This window comes from Drosophila bipectinata, chromosome 3R (assembly GCF_030179905.1).
Source record: "Drosophila bipectinata strain 14024-0381.07 chromosome 3R, DbipHiC1v2, whole genome shotgun sequence".
Classification (NCBI taxonomy): Eukaryota; Metazoa; Arthropoda; class Insecta; order Diptera; family Drosophilidae; genus Drosophila; species Drosophila bipectinata.
In genome coordinates this window covers 17,646,707-17,667,874 of record NC_091739.1, presented here as the reverse complement: position 1 = coordinate 17,667,874, position 21,168 = coordinate 17,646,707, and the positions used below count along the sequence as shown (strand labels likewise).

The following is a 21,168-nucleotide window of genomic DNA, read 5'->3' as shown; positions in this document are numbered from 1 at the left end:
CTTGTCGAAAGCATATACTTGGTGAGCAACTTTTATTTACAGCAACCAGTGGCGGCTGATGACAAGTCCTCCGCACAAAGAATATCAAAACGTAACAGACAAGCTACAGAACTGTCTTGAGAATGGAGGGATGGGATTTAATTCTGGTTTCTGGCTAAGTATTCGCTGGCGCCAACGGTTCCTAAAGTAGAGCCGCCGTCTGATGGCAGTAATCCACAAACGTCTGAAGTCCGTATCGGGTCACAGCTTTCGTGACATTGTGGTTGAGCTGAATCGGATCCTGGACCACCATCGGTTTTTTCAATTGCAATCCGCAATCGGGATTCTCCAACACATAACTTGAATATCTAAAAAAAAAAAACATTGATAAGGTGAACAAATTCAAGGCCTCTCCACAATATCTGTGTTACCTGTTCGGCAGTGCTTTCTCAATATTCTGGATCTCAATGTTGCCCTGACCGAAATATGGACAGACCATATACTGCTCGTAGTTAAAGTTCGAATAGTACAAGAAGAAAGATCTCAGATAGCCTTTGACGACGGGCACAGTTGCCTCTAACTGCTGCAGCCCCAGCTCACTTGGCGCCTTCTGAGTGAAATTAACTATCCAAGCTGAAAGTTTAATTAAAATAATGAGTATTTAACAAAATTTGGGAACCACCTAGATCAACTCACGTCCCACGAGCTGCTTCAAGGACTGATCCTGTTGCAGGGCCGTGATGGGAGGCAGTAAACGCTGCAACTGCAAGAAGTAGATAACCATCAGAGTAATACTGTACGTTGAGATCTGCTCCGTCAGCTTGCAGCGCTCCAACCAGTTCTTCACATAGATGCACATGTATTGAGCTGCAATAAATCGCAAAAATATTACGTGGCTTTGCGCAGTCAGCTATTCTTACTTAGTGGCTGTGATTCGAACAGATATTTCAACAGATTCGTGTTGCAGAAGCCCAGACTGTTGAGGCAAATGTCGCACTCGATCCCGGTTGGCAAGTGGCAGGTCTTGATTATCGGGACACGAGCCTGCTCTATGACCTGCTCCAAAAAAGGGGCAATTAATGGCAAGTTACCTTTTGCCCTTTTAACATTTAATTACATTTATAATGCGCCAATCGTCACTGCCACAAAAAACGGGTCGCATCGCCCGTAGCTTGCTAATCGTGGCCTTTGAGGCGCGGTGCTCGAATATATGAAATGTATTTCCAATGTCTACAAATACATCCAAATCGGAGGACCTCGTTCCGATGCCTGTAATACGGGAACCAAATTTGTAGATACGCAGCTGTTGGGCCGGAAACGCCGGCGACAAAAGTTTGCACAAATCCTGCTCAATAACGTTGTACTCGGGAATCACTTTCAGCTTGTCCGCTATAGGGTACTTGTCTTTAAACACATTAGTTATCTCTCCCACAATCATGGCCTTGGCCTCTGGAATTAAAACATAAATTAATGATATGAAGTGTATAATATAGGAGTCTGATTGTAGAGGCAATGGTCCAGTACTAAACCCAGCTTAGGCCAGTTGTCCATACTGATCTACACCTACTCTTGGGTAGCTGCACCACCATTTCCTGACGCGCCTTAACCTGGACTTTTTTTTTCTCTTGCTTTGTTTGTTGTTGTTGCTGTTGTTGCTGTTGTTGCTGTTGCTGCTGATTTGGGATCGGTTGATTGTTGGGATTGGGATTTGGATGATTTTCAGACAAATGTGCCACCGCCTTGGCGATAGTAGTACCGACGATTCGATTGGTGCAGGCGCTGCAACTGAAGGTACGCTTGATCGTTTGCAGCTCTTTGGGCTGGACAAAGACCACTCCCTCGACCGAGGCAGCCGGCTCCCGGGGCAACACGTAGGTCGGATTCCGGTCCAGATATTTTTCGATACCGACAACAATACGCTCCAGAAGCTTGGTCAGATACGGATCTAGTTGCGGGGTGCCACTCTTCTGACTCACTGCCGTCAGAGTTTCCAAAAAGAAGTTTGCCTCCATGGTCAGGGGATTCATCTGCAAGATCACCTCGTCACTTGAGCTTGATAAGCTTTCTATGTGTGTGTGTGATCCAAAGTTTACTCACGTAAAGCAGTTTGTTCGGATTATCCTTCTCGGCCATCGCCTTGTTTTTCTTTTTGCTCTTCTTAGTGGGTGCGGGGGTGGGCAAGGGCCTTGGAACTGCAATGGGGGCGGAGCAAGAAGGGACCTGTGCGGAGGCAAGAATGATAGTGGTTTAAATACGAAAATTTTTGATGGGACTCGACGGCGCTGGGCCTTTGTTTGGTGCTAAAGATGTTTGAATAAATGTGGGGGAAGCGTAGCGATCGTATTATCAGCTGATTGTAGTAGGGTAGCCAGCTCAGTCGAAGCTTGCCGGTTTATCAAAGCTGTGTGTGTGTGTGTGAATGAATGTGTGATAGTGGGGGGTGAGCAACAAATCCTCATTATATATGTACAAATGTTTGTATATATACAGCGGACTGTCGCTGGTAACTGAGTTAAAAAAATAAATACACAAAAAAGCTCAAAATCAAAGCGCGGAATGTTTATTTTCCCGGGGAAGACCCCTTGTTCAACTCGAACCATAATGTAACGGACATTCAAAAATGTCGCCAGCTAGCCCTGGAACGTCAGCGTTTACATACATTTCTCTTTTCCGTTTCTATCTGGCGTAATTGGTGGTACAATTTCTCGGCGTTGCTGTAGGTGGCCTTGTCCACCCAATAAAACCTAGAGTCTTCCAATTCGATTCGCATTATCACTTTCAAGTCGATTTTCCGTATCAGAGTAAATAACAGCAATAAAATCGCGTGCGGTTAAAACAGCGTCACGTAAATATGCGTTATCTGCAACAGCGGACTCATCATCTGTTTTGGGGGGTTGCCGGATCGAAGCTTTTAAGGAACTTACTTTAAAATTTATAAATTCTTGTCTTAATTTTAAAACATAAATAAATATTTAAATCTTTTCATAAATATATATAAAATATCTTCTTTACATAACTATATATCTGGAGGATCACTTATCATACGAATAACAGAGGAAGTCGTTTATCTTGAATTCAATTAAATAAAGAAAAAACTACAAATCTGAAGAACTGTGTTTTTATATTGTTTACTTATTTAACTATATTGAGACAACAAAAAATACATTTAAAACTAAAAGAAAATGCTTCACAGATGTATATTTTTTTTAAATTGTAGGTAGAGAAGTTTTTTTCTATTCTAAATGGTTGATTCCCGTAACATTTGACGCCTTAAACAAAAAGAAACGGCAAATATAACATTAATAACATAATTTAACAAAAATTGGATATGAAAAAAAATATTTATTTGCAAGTTGCAAGAAAAATTGACAAGACACCTAGTGTTGCCAACTAATATTCGATATTTCGATAGATTTGCTCTAAAATTTAGATCGTTGGTATTTTTACAAATCATAGTATGCGGGCATCAGAAAATTTTTCATATAAAAGCAGGCCGTGACTAACAGTTTTCATTACCTACGTTTGTCAAGCCTCATAGCCGGCAATTCGAACGTATTCGCTCTCCGAGTCAGACCTAAAATCAGCTCCACACATTTTGTGAACTTTTTTGTCGCGTGTGAAAAAAAACTACTAAAAACTCAATATGGTAAGTTTTAGCAAGTAAAAAAAAATCAAAATAAAAAAGTGATACAAGTGAAAAGTATTCGGCAAAATTTTCGTTAACCAACGCGTGTTTTTCGACAAGATGGTGGCCGCTTGGTAGCTAAATCTGCTCAAGTGGTGACGTCATGGCACCGCTGCCAAGAGAAAATTTTTCATAAAAAATTTAATAGAAAAGAAATTATTGCAAACATGTAGGGAAAAAGAGTTTTCTCTTTTTGAATTTTTTCTGTAATTTCCGACAATTTTCATGTAAATTTTATTTTAGTAAAAGTAGATTGTCCGCTTTCTGTCGTTTATAATTTAATTTCAATCTAAATTATTAATTTCTTCGGCATTTGCAAAATTTGCATAGAAATTTCAAGAGAAAATGCCGACAATTTCCGGCATTCGGCGTTTGAGGAGTACAGCAGCATAAAAATGTGTACACCATCAAGTTGTCCCTTTCGCACACACCAATACATAAGCCAGGGCCGCTTTGAGTTGGGCGCGGCTCTGAAAATCGATTTTTTTCTTGGGCGTGGATATTAATCATTGCTTTTCTTCTTTCCTTATAGCGTGAATGTATCTCTATCCATGTTGGCCAGGCTGGTGTCCAGATTGGTAACGCCTGCTGGGAGTTGTACTGCCTGGAGCACGGTATCCAGCCCGATGGCCAGATGCCCTCTGACAAGACCGTCGGAGGCGGTGATGACTCGTTCAACACCTTCTTCAGCGAGACCGGAGCTGGCAAGCATGTGCCCCGTGCCGTGTTTGTGGATCTGGAACCCACTGTGGTGGATGAGGTCCGTACCGGCACCTACCGCCAGTTGTTCCACCCCGAGCAGCTGATCACCGGCAAGGAGGATGCTGCCAACAACTACGCTCGTGGTCACTACACCATTGGCAAGGAGATCGTGGATCTGGTCCTGGACCGCATCCGCAAGCTGGCTGACCAGTGCACAGGTCTGCAGGGCTTCCTGATCTTCCACTCTTTCGGTGGAGGCACTGGCTCTGGATTCACCTCCCTGCTCATGGAGCGTCTTTCCGTGGACTACGGAAAGAAGTCCAAGCTGGAGTTCGCCATCTACCCAGCCCCCCAGGTCTCCACTGCTGTGGTCGAGCCCTACAACTCGATTCTGACCACCCACACTACCCTGGAGCACTCCGACTGCGCCTTCATGGTCGACAACGAGGCCATCTATGACATCTGCCGTCGCAACTTGGACATTGAGCGCCCGACCTACACCAACCTGAACCGTCTCATCGGCCAGATTGTGTCCTCGATCACCGCTTCCCTGCGTTTCGATGGTGCCCTCAACGTGGATCTGACTGAATTCCAGACCAACTTGGTGCCCTACCCACGTATCCATTTCCCTCTGGTCACCTACGCTCCAGTCATCTCCGCGGAGAAGGCCTACCACGAGCAACTGTCTGTGGCTGAGATCACCAACGCTTGCTTCGAGCCTGCCAACCAGATGGTCAAGTGCGACCCTCGCCACGGCAAGTACATGGCCTGCTGCATGCTGTACCGTGGTGATGTGGTGCCCAAGGACGTGAACGCCGCCATTGCCACCATCAAGACCAAGCGTACCATCCAGTTCGTCGACTGGTGCCCCACTGGCTTCAAGGTCGGTATCAACTACCAGCCACCCACCGTGGTGCCTGGTGGCGATCTGGCCAAGGTGCAGCGCGCCGTGTGCATGTTGTCCAACACCACGGCCATCGCTGAGGCCTGGGCCCGTCTGGATCACAAGTTCGATCTGATGTACGCCAAGCGTGCCTTCGTCCACTGGTACGTCGGTGAGGGTATGGAGGAAGGCGAGTTCTCCGAGGCTCGTGAGGATTTGGCTGCCCTTGAGAAGGATTACGAGGAGGTCGGCATGGACTCCGGAGACGGCGAGGGTGAGGGTGCTGAGGAATACTAAGCCCCGCCAACGCTCGTAGGGGGCGTCATTGGTGGGCGGGCCACCGTCGAAATCAATGCCTACGCCTCCAACCCACAAATACATTCACTGCAACACTCGAGAGCGTTCGAATTAATAGAAGCAGAAAACCACGAAAGTATTTTATCCACAAGAAGACACGTACAGCAGAAAAGCCAAGCTAACTCAGCGTTAAGTTGTGTACAAGAATAAAATCGGCAAGACATCGGTGTTGACAGTTAAAAAAGAAAACCTCTGTAGTCTTTTTTTAATTATTTTTTCCAGCAATTCTGGTGGGGCCATTATCCATTCTGGCGTGAAGAGTTCATTGAACGTGGTGGATACGCTGGCTGTGGAAAAGCAAAGCAGAGCAGAGCGGCTGCCGTTCACTTCAGCTATAATTAGCGCTTTCTATTTTCCCCCCAATTCGTGCCGCATTTACGGTTTGTTGCAAGTGCAGACTGTACTCAGGCTGTGTGTGGCATGATGCTGCACTTTCTGCAGTTTTCTCCTTTCACAGCCCCTCCCCCCATCAGGCGGTGGGCGGGGAAACCGCAGTATTGATTCTCTGCGACGATGAGTCATCATTTTTTTTGAGGTCGCAGCATAATATCTCATCGCCATAGAAACGCCAACACGGCAAAGCGATGACTTCATTTCTTAACTGGCATTGTACACGCCACTCATAAATCTGCGTATGTGGGTAAACACTTGATTACAGCAGTGGGCAGATCATTTAAATATAATATTATATAAAGCCTATATTATAAACAAGAAATATGGTCTAAAGATGTAGGCTTTGGTCTAAAAATTTAGGACTTCTTTCATTTGCCAAAGTAATGTTATATTTCTATGTAAAAACCCTATTTTCTTGCCCCTAGCTGTGTATATAATGTATTTATATACTTTGTTCCGGCCTTTTCCAGGGGTTGCTTTGCCCAAATTGAAATTCAAGCCTAGGTAAACCGGCTTGTTGTTGTTGTAAGAGCCGCCTGATGCGGCATTTTCGAGAAACAGACCGAGGAGACAGCTGCAGCAGCTGCTATTGAATTTCCAGAAATACCCAAGATGTGGGCAGGAAATGCAGCCCAAGAGGGCCAAGTGGCCTATAAATATGTACTGTATGCAATGCCAAGGCACTAACACAAACATATAGAATTATATATAGAGCCGGCGCCCTTAATTGAGGTTATGTCTGAAGTCATTAAGTAAATCTTATGTTCTACTTAAAACCAGGCTAAAATGGTTAGATTTTTTATGGTCATGAAGTTTACACCAATGGCCAATTATTAGTCGCATTTTGAAACACTCTAATCATCAAATGGTGTTTTTTTGTTAAACATTAAAACACAGCTGGCCAGAATGAAATCAGAGTGCCGACATTACCAAATTTGTACATAAAGGTGGTGAGCCAACCAAGCTGACGGTGTCTCGAAACCGGCTTGGAAAGGTGATAGCCTAGTGTAGGCGGATCAGGTGGGTGGCTAGCAAGTGATATCCACCCAAATGGAAATGTTTTATTTAGGGTAAATTCATGAGTAAAGCTCTAACGTTTGATCAATAAAACGAAGAGTTTAGCAAATGTTTGAAAAGTTCCCACTAATACATTTATTATTGGCATTTCTAACTCTATTATGGATTATTTTTTGTAAATAAAGTAAGTTTGACATAAAAACATGAAAAAAGCTTCACAGGAAATAGTAATATTAATATATCATAAATTTAAATATTGAATCGGTTTTAGCGTTTCTATTTTTAATTTCAAAGTATAAACTAAGCAAATTTTTACCTTTTATTTTACTTAATTAATTAATGCTTCATGTTTTTTATACATGGTCTAAATAATTATACAAGGACTAAATTAAATTAATCATTAAAACTGATCTAAAAATATCGATTACCGACAAGCGCAAAAAGTCTTATACCGATGAGTGGCTATTGTCGAATTGGCGTTGCCAGATAGTGCCCGTCAAAATTTGAATTTGAGAAACTACAAAAGAGTATTCATTTTTATTTTATTTTTCTAATTATTTATGGTAAAATTAAAATATTTAATTTTAAATTGCCGGATGGGCAGGAAGTTTGGGTTATTATTCATCATTATTATTATTTCATCAAAATCAGATGCTATATAAGACCACATGTGTCAGTTACCGCTTTGCAATCTTTTTTTTTTGTTGAAGAAAGTTGGGAGCAGAAATAAAAGTACATACATGCATATATTAAGATATATATATGTATATATTGAAAGTTCTCCACTAAATGTAATTTAGCGCAGTAAGCCATGTCAAACTTTCCTTGTACTGTCTACATTGTCAATCTACTAGAATTGAATCTAGCACGTTGCTCATAAACAAGTTGAAAAAATATTGCTCCAAATTTTGGAATACAAATTTATTTTCCCAGTATTAGCCACCAAAAGTCATGTCGGAGAGCAAGGAAACGGGAACAGATGCCAATCCTGGGCAGGATAAGAAGCTGTCCAACGAAGCTCATATGGCGTAAGTTACACCAATTTACATGATTTTGTAATAAATGGATTCCCTGCAGATTAAAGGACTTATTGCACCAACGACTTTTGGAATGCGGGTGGCTCAGCAAAGTTCAGAAACTAGTACGACAGACCATTCAGGAACATGGAGTCGAAAATTTGAGTTTAGCTCATTTGGCAGCAGAGGTTGTACCCGAAGTATGTGATAAGTTTTCCCGCCAGAAGCTTTAGATTAACCCGAATTCCGTTTCCAATTAGGCTAGAGCTTCGATTCCCGAGGATATTCGTAAGGAGATGATAATCCGTGTGCGCGACGCTTTGGAATCTTCCTTGCCCCCCGAGAAGGAGTAAACTGACCGACTCCGCATCCACGTGTTCCAAAACAAACACCATGACATTGTTCTTGTGGTTTATTTAAGTAGATATTTACATACTTAGGCTATATGTATATGAATTGCGCCGTTAAACATACAATATGCATGTAATAAATAAACAACTTAACGGTAATTAGAATACGCTGTTACTATGTTCACGTTACAAGGGTTGTCGATTGGCTAAACAAAGTTTGTATATTGGATTGGAAATTAGGAACGCGGCATGGGCTCTACTTTTATACTATTTATGTATATGTACTTGTGTAATTATGCTACAAATAATAAGGCTAATCGTAAGTCATACATTTTGTGTGGGTCGTTACAGGTTTATGATTACTTATTTAATAACGAGTCGATTGAAAAGTCTTTGAATTTGGCGTTGGAATCGTCGTTGAACAGCAGCGAAGGATGCGAGTCCTGTGGCTCGGCTTTTGCTGCCGTGGCTGTTGGCAGCATTTTCATTAGCTTGTTACGTGGTTTTCGCAAAAATTTCGTATTGATTTGAAACTTGGCTGGCTTATGGCTAACAACTGGTTGGGCTTGAACCACCAGCGGTAAGGCTTGGGCTATAATAGGTGTTTCTTTTGTGGCTATTACTGTGGTAACTAATGTTGGTGCTGCGGCTGCTGTTCTTGGCGGCATTGTGCTTCGGAAATTCTGGCGCCAGGCACGCAGCTCTCCTCCGGTGCTAGCTGGCTTGATGATATTGGCCAAGGGCTTGATGGGATTCACGGTTGGTGGAGTGGGATTTGGCGCCAAGCTTGCTGTGGCATATGCATTGGGTCCAAAACACTTAAGAAAATTCTGGACATGCAGCAAGCTTTCGTTCTCGATTTTGTGCTTTGGTTGCCTCTGTTTGTCCTCGTTCTCGTCCTCCGCCTCGTAGTCCACCGAAGATTGCTGCTGCGAGGAGGATGAGAAGCTCGAAGAGCTGCTATCGCTGCTGAGCTGAAAGGAATATACCATTAGAGATGGTTCGTATTATCGGAGTATGGATACCTACATCATCGTCATTATTGTCGAGTGGCGGCTGCTGAAAACCAAGCTCCGTTGGTTTTATCTTACTGTGGCCCCTTGGCTGTTGCAATTTGTGGCTGCTGCGACTGTTTTTGTTGCTAATATTCGGTTGATGGCGTTTGCCGCGCTTGGTCAGGGATGGCTTCTTCTTCGACTGCAGTTTCAGTTGATCACGGTACGACTTTCAGCTGGTTTTGGCGAGGTTATCGTCGCGCCTTAGTTGGGACTGCAAGGAAAATAGAATTAGTTATTGGTTTAATTTCTAATAAGGCAGGGATTAAGGTTTAAATTTTTTAATATTTAAGGATTCTTCTCTCTCAGCCTTAAACACACAAAAACAAGAAACAATTTCAGGAGGACTCCCAACAGCAATGGACTATTTATAATGAACTAGATGGGCTGGGCGCAAAGCAAGTGTGAGTGTGTGTTGGAATTTGATTGGGTTGACCAATTGACGGAATGAATGATTGATTGATTGATTGATTGATTGATTGAATGGGTGCGTGGGTAAAGAAGACATGAGGGGCGCAAAATGATAAATGAAATGCACGACGAGTAACGAACAGACATTTAGCTTTTGGAAAATGAACTTCAATGGTCCTGGGGGACAGATCATGCACCCACAATTTGTCACACACATAGTCACACACAGTGGAACACGCTCGCACGCACACTACTACCTGGTGATGCGTGCCGTAGAGCGCTGCGTGGTGCGCCGCGTACGAGGAGGAGGTGCTACTTAAATCGTCAACGCCAACGCCAACGCCGCCGCCGCCACCCACTTGAACCTGAATGGTAGGGTGATGGTGTGGCTGATGGTGCGACTGGTGGTGCTGACTCGCGCCCGCTGTTGTCGTAAATGTAGTTGTGGTTGTGCTTGTGGCTGTCGCTGACCCACCTCGTCCAATACCAGCGGCACTCCCAGCGCCCAGGCTCATCCCCACGCCTACGCCACCGCTACCGACTACGCCCACACCCAACATGTGAGCAGCGGCCACAGCAGCGCTGGTATGGTGCGACTGATGGAGATGCTGCTGCTGCTGCTGTTGCTGCTGGGATTGCTGTGAAGGATGCTGCACTGATTGCTGCTGCGATAGATGCTGGTGGTGCAGGCTGTTGTTGTTCAGGTTAATGCTGACTTCACTCCTATTGTTGCTTCCAGTATTCGTGTATCCATGGGATGCAGAGACGTGCCTGAAAGTGAATTAGGTTTAGATCCTCTCATGACCTATTGCCATCCTTATGTTTCTCACCTGAGAGCCAAGTTGGCGGCATTGTTCATCGTTAGTCCAGATGTAATGGACATTGGGGCTGCTGCAGGACCACTGGAGTTGGAAGAGGCTGCCGGATGGTTGCTATTGCTGTTGGTATTGCTGGTGCTGCTGCTGGTGTTGTTGTTGGTGGCACTGTTACTGCTGGTGTTGCTGCCACGATAGTCGAGAACTCCTTGAGAGCTGGAACTAGCCGGAGCCACTGTCGGCCGACTGTTGGCCATTGTGGGAATTGTGGTGTTGATTGCCGTGGTGGCCAGGGAAACGGCTGTGGCGATTGTTGTGGCTGCATTGAGGGATATGCTGTTGCTGTTGCTGGTGCTGGGAGCTAGTGTGGAAATGACAGAAGTTGTACAAGTTGATGTTGCTGTTGTTGTTGAGATTGTTGTTGTTGTTGTGGCTGAAGATGCCGTTGCTGTAAGCATTTTGTTAGATTTTGTGAGTACGCGCCAGTAGTGTTCCATCTCCACCAAGGGATATGTGCGTGTGTTTGCTAGTTTGCGGTATTAGTTAGTGAGTGGGTGTAGTGTGTGTGTGTGTGTGGGTGTAGGCGGTGTGTGTGAGTGCGTGTGGGTGGTGTATCTCTCGTGGTATCTGCATGCAACAGACGGCAACACAACAAACTTAAGAATAAAACTAAAAGAATAAGCCTCTAACCGAGGGTCTCTAACCAGAACCCAATTTTGTGAGAATATCGAAAACTTAAGAAATGAATTTAGAATTTGTGTGGTTTTGTGTTTAATATTTTAAACATTTTATTCATTTTTCAAATAAATAAAATCGAAAGTAAGTAGCATTTAGGTTGTGAAGTAACTTAACTAGTAACTTGGCCAAGGAAATACGCATAAATCGGTACATGAGTGGGTAAAAGTAACTTGTATTTGGCCTTAAATACATAGAACTAACTTAAGAGTGTAGTCGCCGCGTTTAAGATATAAACGTAATCTAAGAATGGGATGATCGGGGGATAATGACAGAGAAACAGCATTCCAGAAACGAGAGTCAACGAGAGATGTCAATATGGTCGATGGAGTCTTCTTCTCGGTTTCATGACAGAATATGGAGGTGGATGGGTGGGTATTATGTGGCCTATTATGTACATACATATTCTCCTTATATACACGACCATTTGCAACCGATTCAGTTTGGAACTTAACCTAAGGTACTTAGAGCTATCGACACAAACTACTGATAGTATATAGTATGTACAATGAATGCGAACATAAGAGAATTGAAAATCAATCGTAATAAACGCAAATTTTGGTCTGTATTCAGTGGCTGTGTGGTGGGTGGTAGGTGGTGGATGTAAGGCTCCTCCAAGGCTAAGTGCTGGAAGCGAGCAAATGCCGACACCAAGTTCAGAGAGAGAAGGCGCGCCTCCTCTACTTACCGTGCGCCTCGGTCTTGGCATTGCTGCCGATCGTATTCAGCGGAATCTGCAGGCGCGCATTAACAGCCAGCAGATGATCTCGTCGAGCAATCAAACTGGTCACATGCTCCTCCAGTCGCAGATTCTCGCTCTGCAGCTGATGCAGGCAATTCAGCAGGGAGGCAACTGCAATACGAAATCGCAAATATTAATATTTAATTGCATAACAGTCTCAGTCCCCAAGTACGACTCATACTCACTGTCAAAGTGCTGGGCCTGCTCCATCAGAAACTGTGAGCCCTGCTCCCACTGGCGCTCCAGCAGCTGCTCCAGACTCTGTGGTATCGGCATGTTTCCGTTGATCCCACCACCGCTGAACATCGACTGCAGTGGATTCGGAGCTGGTGTGGCATTATTAGTCGAGGCACTCGAGTTGCGCTGTAAATACAAGTATTTATCAATTATCTGAAATGACTAACTTGTTGGCAGCTTAAGGGGTTGTACGATAGCCCTTTCTTGGCTAAACTTTCTTATCAAACCAGTAAGCGAGTCATAATACAGAAACTATATAATATTTGTATTACCTGCTTGCCGGGGAAGGGCACTCCGGCGTACTGCGAATTCATCGAGTCCGGCGTGTAGATCGAATGGTCCTGCACTTCCATGTGCAACTGCTCGGACAGCTTCTGCGCCACACTGCTGTTGGGATTTATCTGATTGCCCAGCATGTGGGCGGCCGTGTGGGTGATTATCGAGCTAGATCCGGTGGAGGCAGCCGGAGTGGACACTGCCGGCGTGGCAGGGGGCGTGGGAGTGCTGCTGGCCGGATTGCTCGAGCCACTGGCTGCTCCATTCTGCAGTATGCGCACGTCCTTGAGATCTGGCTGAGCATTGGAGGCAGCTACCGCCGCCGCCGCCGCTGCCGCTGCTGCTGCCGCGGCTGCTGCTTGGGCTGCTATCGTGGAGTCCTTGGCCTTGCGTCCCCGCTTACGGACATTGCCGGGCTGAGCAGTTGCCGAGGCCGGAATGACGGCATTCAGGGAGCTCACCGCCGCTGCAGCCGTGTGTATGGCCAGTCCAACCTCAGAACCGGGCGAGCTGGGAGGCGAGTCCTTGATGGCGCTCACGGGCAGCATTTGAACATCCAAGGTGGTCTGGCTTTCGTAGGTGAACTTGAGGCCGCCGCTAGATCCGCCACTGGACACCGCATTGAGGGGCAACTGGTTGGTGAGCGTGGCCAGGGCTGCTGTTGTCACGGGCACCAGCGAGGATATGGACGAGGCCAAGCCGAGGTCGGGCGTTCTGTTTGGTTTCGACGTCGGAGTGTTGGGGTTGGAAGAAGGATTGGGATTCAAATTAGTGAATTGCAAAATCTCTAAATCTTCGTGTTGATGCTGCTGCTGTGCCTGTTGCAAGTGCGTGCTAAAGTTGGCTGTGTTCGAAGCTGAGTTGGAGCTGACATTGGCGGGGGAGCTAGACCTAACGGAAGGTGTATACTGTGGCTGCTGTTGCTGTTGCTGCTGCTGCTGCTGATACAGCTGCGTCTGCTGGGCCCGCAGCATTTTCTTATTCAGGGGCTTGGCCTGACTATTGCCACTAGCCGCTGGCAACATGTTGCTGCCACGGTAGTTCCCAGACGCCGACATGTTCACCGGCGAGTCAATCAGATTAACGACAGCCCCACCACTACCACTGGAACTAACACTCGAGGAGGAGGACGACGTGGACGAACAGGACGAGGATGTCTGCTCGCCGTTATGATTGTTGTTGCTGTTGCTACCGGTGGTGGTGTTGTTGCGAGTGCTGCGACTAGTTGCTGCTGGGTTGGCTGGCGGGGAGTCGATCGAGGAGGAGGAAAGGGACTGCAGCATTACCACTGGCGAGGAGACCACTGGAGGTGGTGCACCCGGTGGCGGGGGCGTGGGCGTGCCTCGATAGTGGGGCGAACTGTGGCGACTCTGCTTCTCGGCGGTGGTTGCAGCCAGATTGGCGGCAGTTGGAGTCGCCGGGGCTGCGTCGTTCTTGACCGGAGCAGCACCACGTTTCTTGCCCGACCGTGAGGGAGCTTTCGGATTCGAATTTGAGGAGGCAGGGCCACTGGACAGGGTGGACGAAGAGGTAGAATTGGGAGGGCAGGTGGAGGAGGAGTTGGCTGAGGCGTTGGCGGCGGAGGCAGAGGAGTGCAGAGCATGTGGCTGCTGCTGCTGTTGCTGGGATTGTGGCTGCTGCAGTGACCCTGCTGGCTGGTGGTGGCTATTGTGGTGGGTCGGGTGGTGATGGTGGTGGGTGTGATGATGGCTACCGCCACTCTCACCGGATCGCGATCTAAATGTGATGATGGATTGGTGGGCAGTTGTGTAATGTGGGAAGACATTAAGCAAACGAGAGAGACAAAGAAAAATAGATTGGTTTCAGAGATCTCATGGCCTTACAATAACACATAGACATCGAAAGGAAACTGGTGGTGGTGGTGAGGGGGTTTAAGGATAAAAACTAAAGGATCAAAAGGAACGAAAGTTCGCCGCCAAAACAAAACTACTACTGAAACACAGCAACAGAACAATAAAAACACAGCCGCGGATTAAGAAATATAAACATTTCCAAACGATTTATGATACAAACTAAGGGCACAGTCAAGCACAGGCAACAAACACGAGCCAAAAGATGGGTGACGAGGTGGCCACCATCGCTACGTCCTGCATACCTGCTACGTCGTGCTGGCGGTGCCTCCTGCTCCTGCAGCTGCTGCACCCGCGTGGTCTGCTTTTCGAAGCTGATCTTCAGATTACCGCTCTCCGTGGTGGTGGCAGTTAGGTTGCCGCCGCTGGCGGAGATGATGCTGCCGCCGCTGTTGCCACTGACTAGGTTGCCCAGCGCCGGTGACGACTTGCCGCTCTGGTGTTGAATGACCGACGAGGAGCCACCGCTAGGGCTGCCGCTTGCTGCTCCGCCATGGAATGCACCACTCATCGAAGTGGGATTGCTTTGGTGGCTCTGCTGTTGCTGCGACTGAGTGCCATTGCCGCGCGATCCTGCTGCATGGGTGTCTGTTGCAAGAAAATGGAAAGCATAAGTCACAGCTTGAATGACGCTAGTGGATCACTTACCGCTGCTTGGATTGTTGCTACTACTGTTGGCGGGCAGGTTGATTCCAGGTACATTGGCCGTTGACAGGGGCACGGAGACATACAGGCTGGGGGCGTTGCTGCTGCTTCCGCTCCCTGGCTGCTGGTTGCTGCTGCTCTCCTTGATGTTGCTGCCGTGCTTGCTGATGTTGGTACTGCTGTTGCTGCTGCTCCCAGTGCCACTTCCTGCTCCACTCGCCTTTGCCGAGTCAGTCTTTGGATAGCTGCTAGATCCCAGTGCTCCAGCTGAGCCTCCTCCGGAGCTGTTTCCACTGCCCGTGGAGCCCGCATTGCTGCCTGAGGTGTTGCCGCCGGTGGCTGGGGATGCTGCCGCTGCCGTAGCACTCGCCGCTACTGCAATGGATGCACTTGTTGAGCTGGAAAGTGGAGCATTCACTTCAGCGGTGGCGGATGTTTGGTGGGTCGGTGGACTGAGCTCAGTTCGTTGCTGTAAACGAGAGATGATAAGACGAGTTAGTTGGAATTTTTAATGATTTCATGATTTATTTTTGTGGCTTTTATTAGATAATAAAGACCTAATATTGTTGGAAAAGATAAGCTCCGAAAAGGCAAACAATCTCTTAATGGTTAGTTCTAGTTAAGTGTATTATTACACAATAGGGGAAATAGGGGCCTTTATACGGTCTCATAATATAAAATAATTATCATCAAGAATAATAACAAAATACTTGTTATTAAAGTCATAATTTTACTAAAAAATTATGAAATTTTAATCAAATTTTTGTATTAAATACTGTAACTAAGTGTATTCTATTATCGGTGCTAAAATTAATGCGGTTGCCTTTTTGATTTGCTTTTTAACTTTGCGGTCATTAGCAACATCCGGTCGGTGGTGAGACATGTAAACACATGTTTACAACACCACCACGTCAGAAGAAGAAGAAGAATAACAAAATAAACCACACAAAACCCACATCGGAGCAGGGCTGGATTAACATTCCCCTAACAGTGACCTAACAGTGGGCTGTTCAATTGTGTCAGCAATCACAGCAACCACTGTGGTGTAGCTGCTGCAACTGGGGGGTGGGTGGTGGTGCGGGCAAACTGGGCGAGTTATACATATATAAAGGGGATCGGCGCAGCATGTGTTCCATATAGATTAAAAGCTACCCAAGGGACAGGCACATTAATGCAACTCCAAAGCTCTTATCGCTCCCGGGCACACACACATACCAAAAAATAAGACAACAAAAATCGAACGGAAAACGCTCATGAGTCAGAGTTACAAGAATGCCAGGCACTGCTGCAGCTGCAGCTGCAACTGCAACAAATGTTGCTGCAATGCTGGGCGAGTTTCCATAGTTGTTGTTGTTGTATTTTTGGTTTTGTGGTTCGGCTGGGGCATGTGCTGCGCATATTTATGTGTATCTGTGTGGAGCAACAAATGTTAAATGCACCGAATGCACCAAAAAAAAAAAAAACAATAAAGAGCAAGGCCTACAAGATTGGGAGAGCCACTCAGCTCAACAGCAGCAGCTCACCCACCCGAGCTAGCTGCTGCTCTACTCTCTACTCCTCCCCACCCTGCGCCTGATGCCCGGGCTCTTGCTCTCCTCACCTCAATCAGAGAGTAGATTTTGTCTTTTTGTTGTTTTATTTTGGGGATGGGGGTGCAACACAACACAAACACATCTACAATACACACGCACACAATGTAGCTTGGTCACGTAGACCAAAAACAGACGAAAAAGACAAACCTATTCGAAGAGTACTCCGCGGAGTTGCCACCTTATGGAAAGTTTTCCAATTGGAAATTCAATTCCATGCATGTTCCAACAAGTTAAAACATGAAGCAAGAAGCCTGTTGCACGAAAAAACATTCGTCTCAAGTTTCAGAAACAGCACCTTCATGCTTCATTAGATTTGGGTCAATGGGCGGGAGGATAGGACACCATCTGCCACACACAATAATATTGATTTATGTCCTTAATAATTGCATTTTTGTGAAAACAATCTGAAGGATTTGCACAACCATTTTCATGGTCAAGTTTTGAGTGTACTTGACACTTTCCGGCTCGGGATTCTAACCCTCTGATGGTTTTTTAGAGTTTACTGTTGAGGCAGCTGCCGAATGGCGATTATCCTGTTGCTGCAGCTAATGGCCTGAAGCAGAAACAGGACACGAATTCAACCCTCTTCTATGTACACACATGTGTATAATTTTGACGATAAAGCGTGCTTTGCATTTGGGAGTAGCTTCCGCGACATATTTCAATTTTATTTTTTTTATTGTGCGACAACTTGAATTCAATTGAATAAAAGGAGCCCCGCCAGCCGGAAATAAAATACCAACTATAAATATTATATTAGCGTGTCTGGGCCTCTCCTGCTACCCTTTCGCGCGAGCTCTCCATCCCTTTCTCTCCAGCCTTGCCCAACAATGCAATGGGTTAATGTTCGCATAAAAGGGTTGTCCTTGTCCCCTTTGTGAAGAGAAGTTTGCAAAAAAAAAAACAACAACCATAAAAAAAAGAAGAAGAACCATCCAAGCAAACAACAACAGTCGTCAAATAAACGATAGAATTATTCAAATTGAATTGAATGATATTTTTGGGGAATGCTATTGCTGTTGTCATCGTTAGTACTATATAGAAAGCGAAATCAAAGGAAGTCCAAAGGAAGGATTCCGGGGAGTAAACAAACCGTTTCATGGCCTTTATCGAATTACGGTCTAAAGCCGAAGCCGATTGGCGGAAACTACAAATCTCGTCTATCCAGGGGGAAATTGAAAGGATCAAAGGGAATAATGTTCTTATGGCAGGATATATTTAAAGGGAAAATGCGTTTTGGTTGATTGGATGGGAATGTCTAATAGATAAAGGAAGGGTCATATTTAATTCAATAAATACATATGAGATAATATACTAATGTTTAATATTTAAAAAATACCAAAAGATACCAAAAAGAACAGTGAGTATTGTTATGTTTTCCAATTAAAATAACAATTAGGGAGCCACAAAAAAAAAAAACACCAAAGAAAAAAGGTGAATAAATACAGGACCCGACCCGAGACAGGACAACGGCCCGCATACCTGGGAATTTAAAATGAAGAGAGAGAGAGGCAGGCAGCAGAAGCAGCTGTAACCAGATCGATCCAAGGATCAATCAGCCGCCAGGAAGCAACAGCCAGCGCAAGTACAAAAAAAGTAAGGGTAGATACGAAAGAAAGAGCCAAGGACCAAGGAAGATGCTCGGCAGCTGTCGTAAACTAGGCGCAAATGTGGCATGTTGAATATATTGCACAAGGTCCTGGTCCTGCTGCTGCCACAGGATAGAATGCAAGCGGCAAGCGAAAAAAAGGGGAAGCGGAAAGGATAAGGATAAGGCGAACAGCTGTCTGCTTGGAATCCCCTCTACCCAGCTACCAGCTAGTCACGTACTCCAGGGACAGCCCTTAATGGCACTTACACTAATCAATAATCGAGTACCGCTACACCATAAACCGTACCATGTGTCACAACTCAGATATGTGGTATAAGGGCCTATTGGAGTGGAAGGGAGATGTTGGATAATTGAAGGTGTCTTCCCCCCTAGTATTTCTTTTGTTTTTCCAACCGTACTGGCAGGTGGACTCGTTCCCATCGTTGCAGGTGCATACTACATGCTTCTCGGTTGCACATTGTGGTTTAAATTATTGATGGAGTGTCAAATATGGCCATTAATAATCAAAATATAATCGCAATGGGGTTGGTTGTTTGGAAATACAAGCCATAATATTTAAATAAAAGACCTCAGAGGTCATGAGAAAAAATCTGGAAATCAATCACTCGGCTTCAGGAAAGGTAAAAAATGGAGTAGGACCGGTAGGATGTGGTCTCAGTTCCTAAGCCACAAGATCAGATGTCTTCTCTTGATAGGGTATAGGTTGGTAGTATTTCTGTGATAATCCCACAGTGAGAACCGATCATACTCGATAAGTCCACAACCTTTCTTTGTCTGGAATAGTCTTTTCTAAAAAACATATTCTCCCAGTTTGTCAGACATGGCAGCTTCCAGGGATTTCCCAAAATAGACCCCGGGGATTGGCAGGGACAGATGGTGGGCTATCCACTATTCTGGATAGCGCCGTCGAGGGGGAAAAATCAGAAAGTGTCTCGAGATTGAAGTCTTACCCCGGAAAGCAGGAAGCGTATTTTTAAATTGTGCGGATATGTGGTGGTGGCGGCACCTCCTCCACCACTCCCCGTCGCTCCTCCGCCGGCTGCACCCAAGTACGATGGCGAGGCGGACGCCGACCCACCAACGTACTCAATGGTGGCCGAGGGGGTGGTGGACGCCGATGACGGCGATGACGAGGCGGAGGTCGAGTGCTGGCTGCTGTTGGGGTGGTGATGGTGATGCTGCTGGTGGTGGTGGTGGTGCGTTTCCCTTTCCCGTTCCCGGTCCCGATCTCTGTCCCTGTGGCGACGATGCTCCCGGTGCTCTCGATGTTCCCGGTGTTTGTGATGGCGGTGCTCCTTGCCCTCGCGTCCTTCTCGCTCCCTCTTCTCACGCTTCTTCTTCTTGTTCTTCCGGTGCTCCTTGTACTCAGCCATGTCGATGTGGTTGTTGTTGCTCTCGGATGTGCCCGTTTCCGCCTCGGCGGTGGCCGCCATGCTCACCATGGTGGCGGTGAAGTCCACCAGAGCAGCGCTGCCCACAGTGGTGGCTGCCACAGCGACGGCAGGCGCCACGTCCATGGGCTGGGACTGTTGGGATGCGTCCATGGTGTCCATCATCATCATTTCGACTTCTGTTCTGTGGCTCCTCAGCTTTTGGATCAACGGGCAAGAGGCGGAGAGGTGAGAGTGGGCCTCTTCGATTTTGTTTTGTGCTCTGTAATTAACTGGACTCGTACTCAGTCTCAGCCTCAGACTCGGCCTTTTCTTCAGTCTACGTTTTTTCAGTCTTGGCTTTCTTCCTCTTCACCTTTCTGATACTTCTGATACACTTTTTGTTGTTGTTGTTGTATCGTTTTCAATATTATTATTTTGTATGCTGGCTTTGCTTTTGCTTCTGTCTTTTGTATTCTCTTTCACTGGCACACACACACACACACACTGTTTTAGAACACACACTTATACAAAATCACAGCGCATACGTGAGAACCACCTCCACCCCCCTTTTCCTGTCCCCTGTCCCGGTGCTGCTGCTGATGATGATGTTGTTGTTGTTGGGGTGAATAACTTGCGTGGCGGCGACTGGGCTGGCTCGCTCTCTCACTCACTCTCTCACTCGCTTTGGGCTTTGGGCCTGCTGCTCTCGACGTTTACCTTTTTTTCTTCTTCACTAAAAACTTAATTTCTTTTAAACGGAAACTTGACGCTTTTCTTAACGCTGCTTAATATTCCCGCGTGGCAAGGTTTAATTTGTTGAATTTTTTACAGGTGAGTTGTTGTTGTGACACAATTAATTATTAATGACACAATTATTAATTCAATGGATTCACAGAAATAAAAACGCTACAACACCGAACCGAAAATCAACAGACGGAACACAGTCATCCGGACTGCTACTTCTATGCACATGCACACGCATGGCCGTGCGGAGTTGGAATAAACTCGATGTACTCGACGGCCTCGACGGGCCTGAACCCGACCGACCGACGGGGGAGGGCTGCCAGCCGTCCGTGTGCTCCGGAGTGCTTTCGAGAGAGCTCTCGCTCACTCTCTCTCATACTCTCTTGGGCCGTGCATTGTTGTTGGCTGGCAGCCGGTTTTCCGTGGGGGGATTATTGAGATACGTCTGCATGTATTGTTACACGCAAAGAAAGATGTAAAGTAGAAAATGGTTCAGAAAATAATTTTCTAAAATTAATCTAAAAACTTTTTAAAATCTTCTTGTTGATGAAATGATTTTTTTTCAATGTATAATCAGATTTCCTAGATTTCCTGTTTAATTCTTTTTTTTGTAGTGTATTATTCCTGTCTGCACGTAGGCCAGACACGCACACCATCACACCAATTCTCAGACGGTAA

The 21,168-nt window shown here is 45.9% G+C and overlaps 4 protein-coding genes across 11 annotated transcripts in view; 2 read left to right on the top strand and 2 right to left on the bottom strand.

Moving 5' to 3' along the window:
- Positions 1-15: 15 nt before the first annotated feature.
- Tailor (tailor) lies at positions 16-2,856 on the bottom strand. Its single transcript, XM_017248822.3, has 8 exons — positions 2,639-2,856; positions 2,077-2,199; positions 1,547-2,006; positions 1,097-1,428; positions 900-1,035; positions 676-846; positions 411-612; positions 16-347 (listed from the first exon to the last, which is right to left on the bottom strand). The coding sequence occupies exons 1-8, from the start codon at positions 2,747-2,749 to the stop codon at positions 182-184; spliced, it is 1,701 nt and encodes a 566-aa protein (XP_017104311.2). The 5' UTR covers positions 2,750-2,856; the 3' UTR covers positions 16-181.
- A 610-nt stretch (positions 2,857-3,466) lies between these two features.
- On the top strand, positions 3,467-5,795 carry alphaTub84B (alpha-Tubulin at 84B). The gene is made up of 2 exons (XM_017248826.3): positions 3,467-3,625; positions 4,197-5,795. Exons 1-2 carry the CDS (start codon positions 3,623-3,625, stop codon positions 5,544-5,546), a joined length of 1,353 nt encoding a protein of 450 aa, XP_017104315.1. The 5' UTR covers positions 3,467-3,622; the 3' UTR covers positions 5,547-5,795.
- A 2,062-nt stretch (positions 5,796-7,857) lies between these two features.
- Positions 7,858-8,541, top strand: e(y)2b (enhancer of yellow 2b). The gene is made up of 3 exons (XM_017248832.3): positions 7,858-8,044; positions 8,094-8,232; positions 8,293-8,541. Exons 1-3 carry the CDS (start codon positions 7,968-7,970, stop codon positions 8,383-8,385), a joined length of 309 nt encoding a protein of 102 aa, XP_017104321.2. The 5' UTR covers positions 7,858-7,967; the 3' UTR covers positions 8,386-8,541.
- Alh (coiled coil domain containing protein Alhambra) overlaps positions 8,432-21,168 on the bottom strand; it is a 28,136-nt gene continuing 15,399 nt past the window's right edge. For 2 of the 8 annotated variants that reach the window (XM_017248817.3, XM_017248818.3), the window contains exons 6-10: positions 15,173-15,638; positions 14,770-15,112; positions 12,650-13,367; positions 12,326-12,503; positions 11,550-12,251 (exon numbers count right to left, since the gene is read on the bottom strand). In XM_017248817.3, the coding sequence (XP_017104306.2) occupies positions 12,079-12,251; positions 12,326-12,503; positions 12,650-13,367; positions 14,770-15,112; positions 15,173-15,638 (1,878 nt within the window). In that variant the 3' untranslated portion in view covers positions 11,550-12,078. Of the gene's footprint in view, positions 9,357-9,411; positions 9,652-10,102; positions 10,620-10,678; positions 11,025-11,549; positions 12,252-12,325; positions 12,504-12,649; positions 14,391-14,769; positions 15,113-15,172; positions 15,639-19,323; positions 20,602-21,168 lie in introns of those variants that run through there. The other 6 variants (XM_070281570.1, XM_070281567.1, XM_070281568.1 and 3 more) reach the window with 6 other exon arrangements.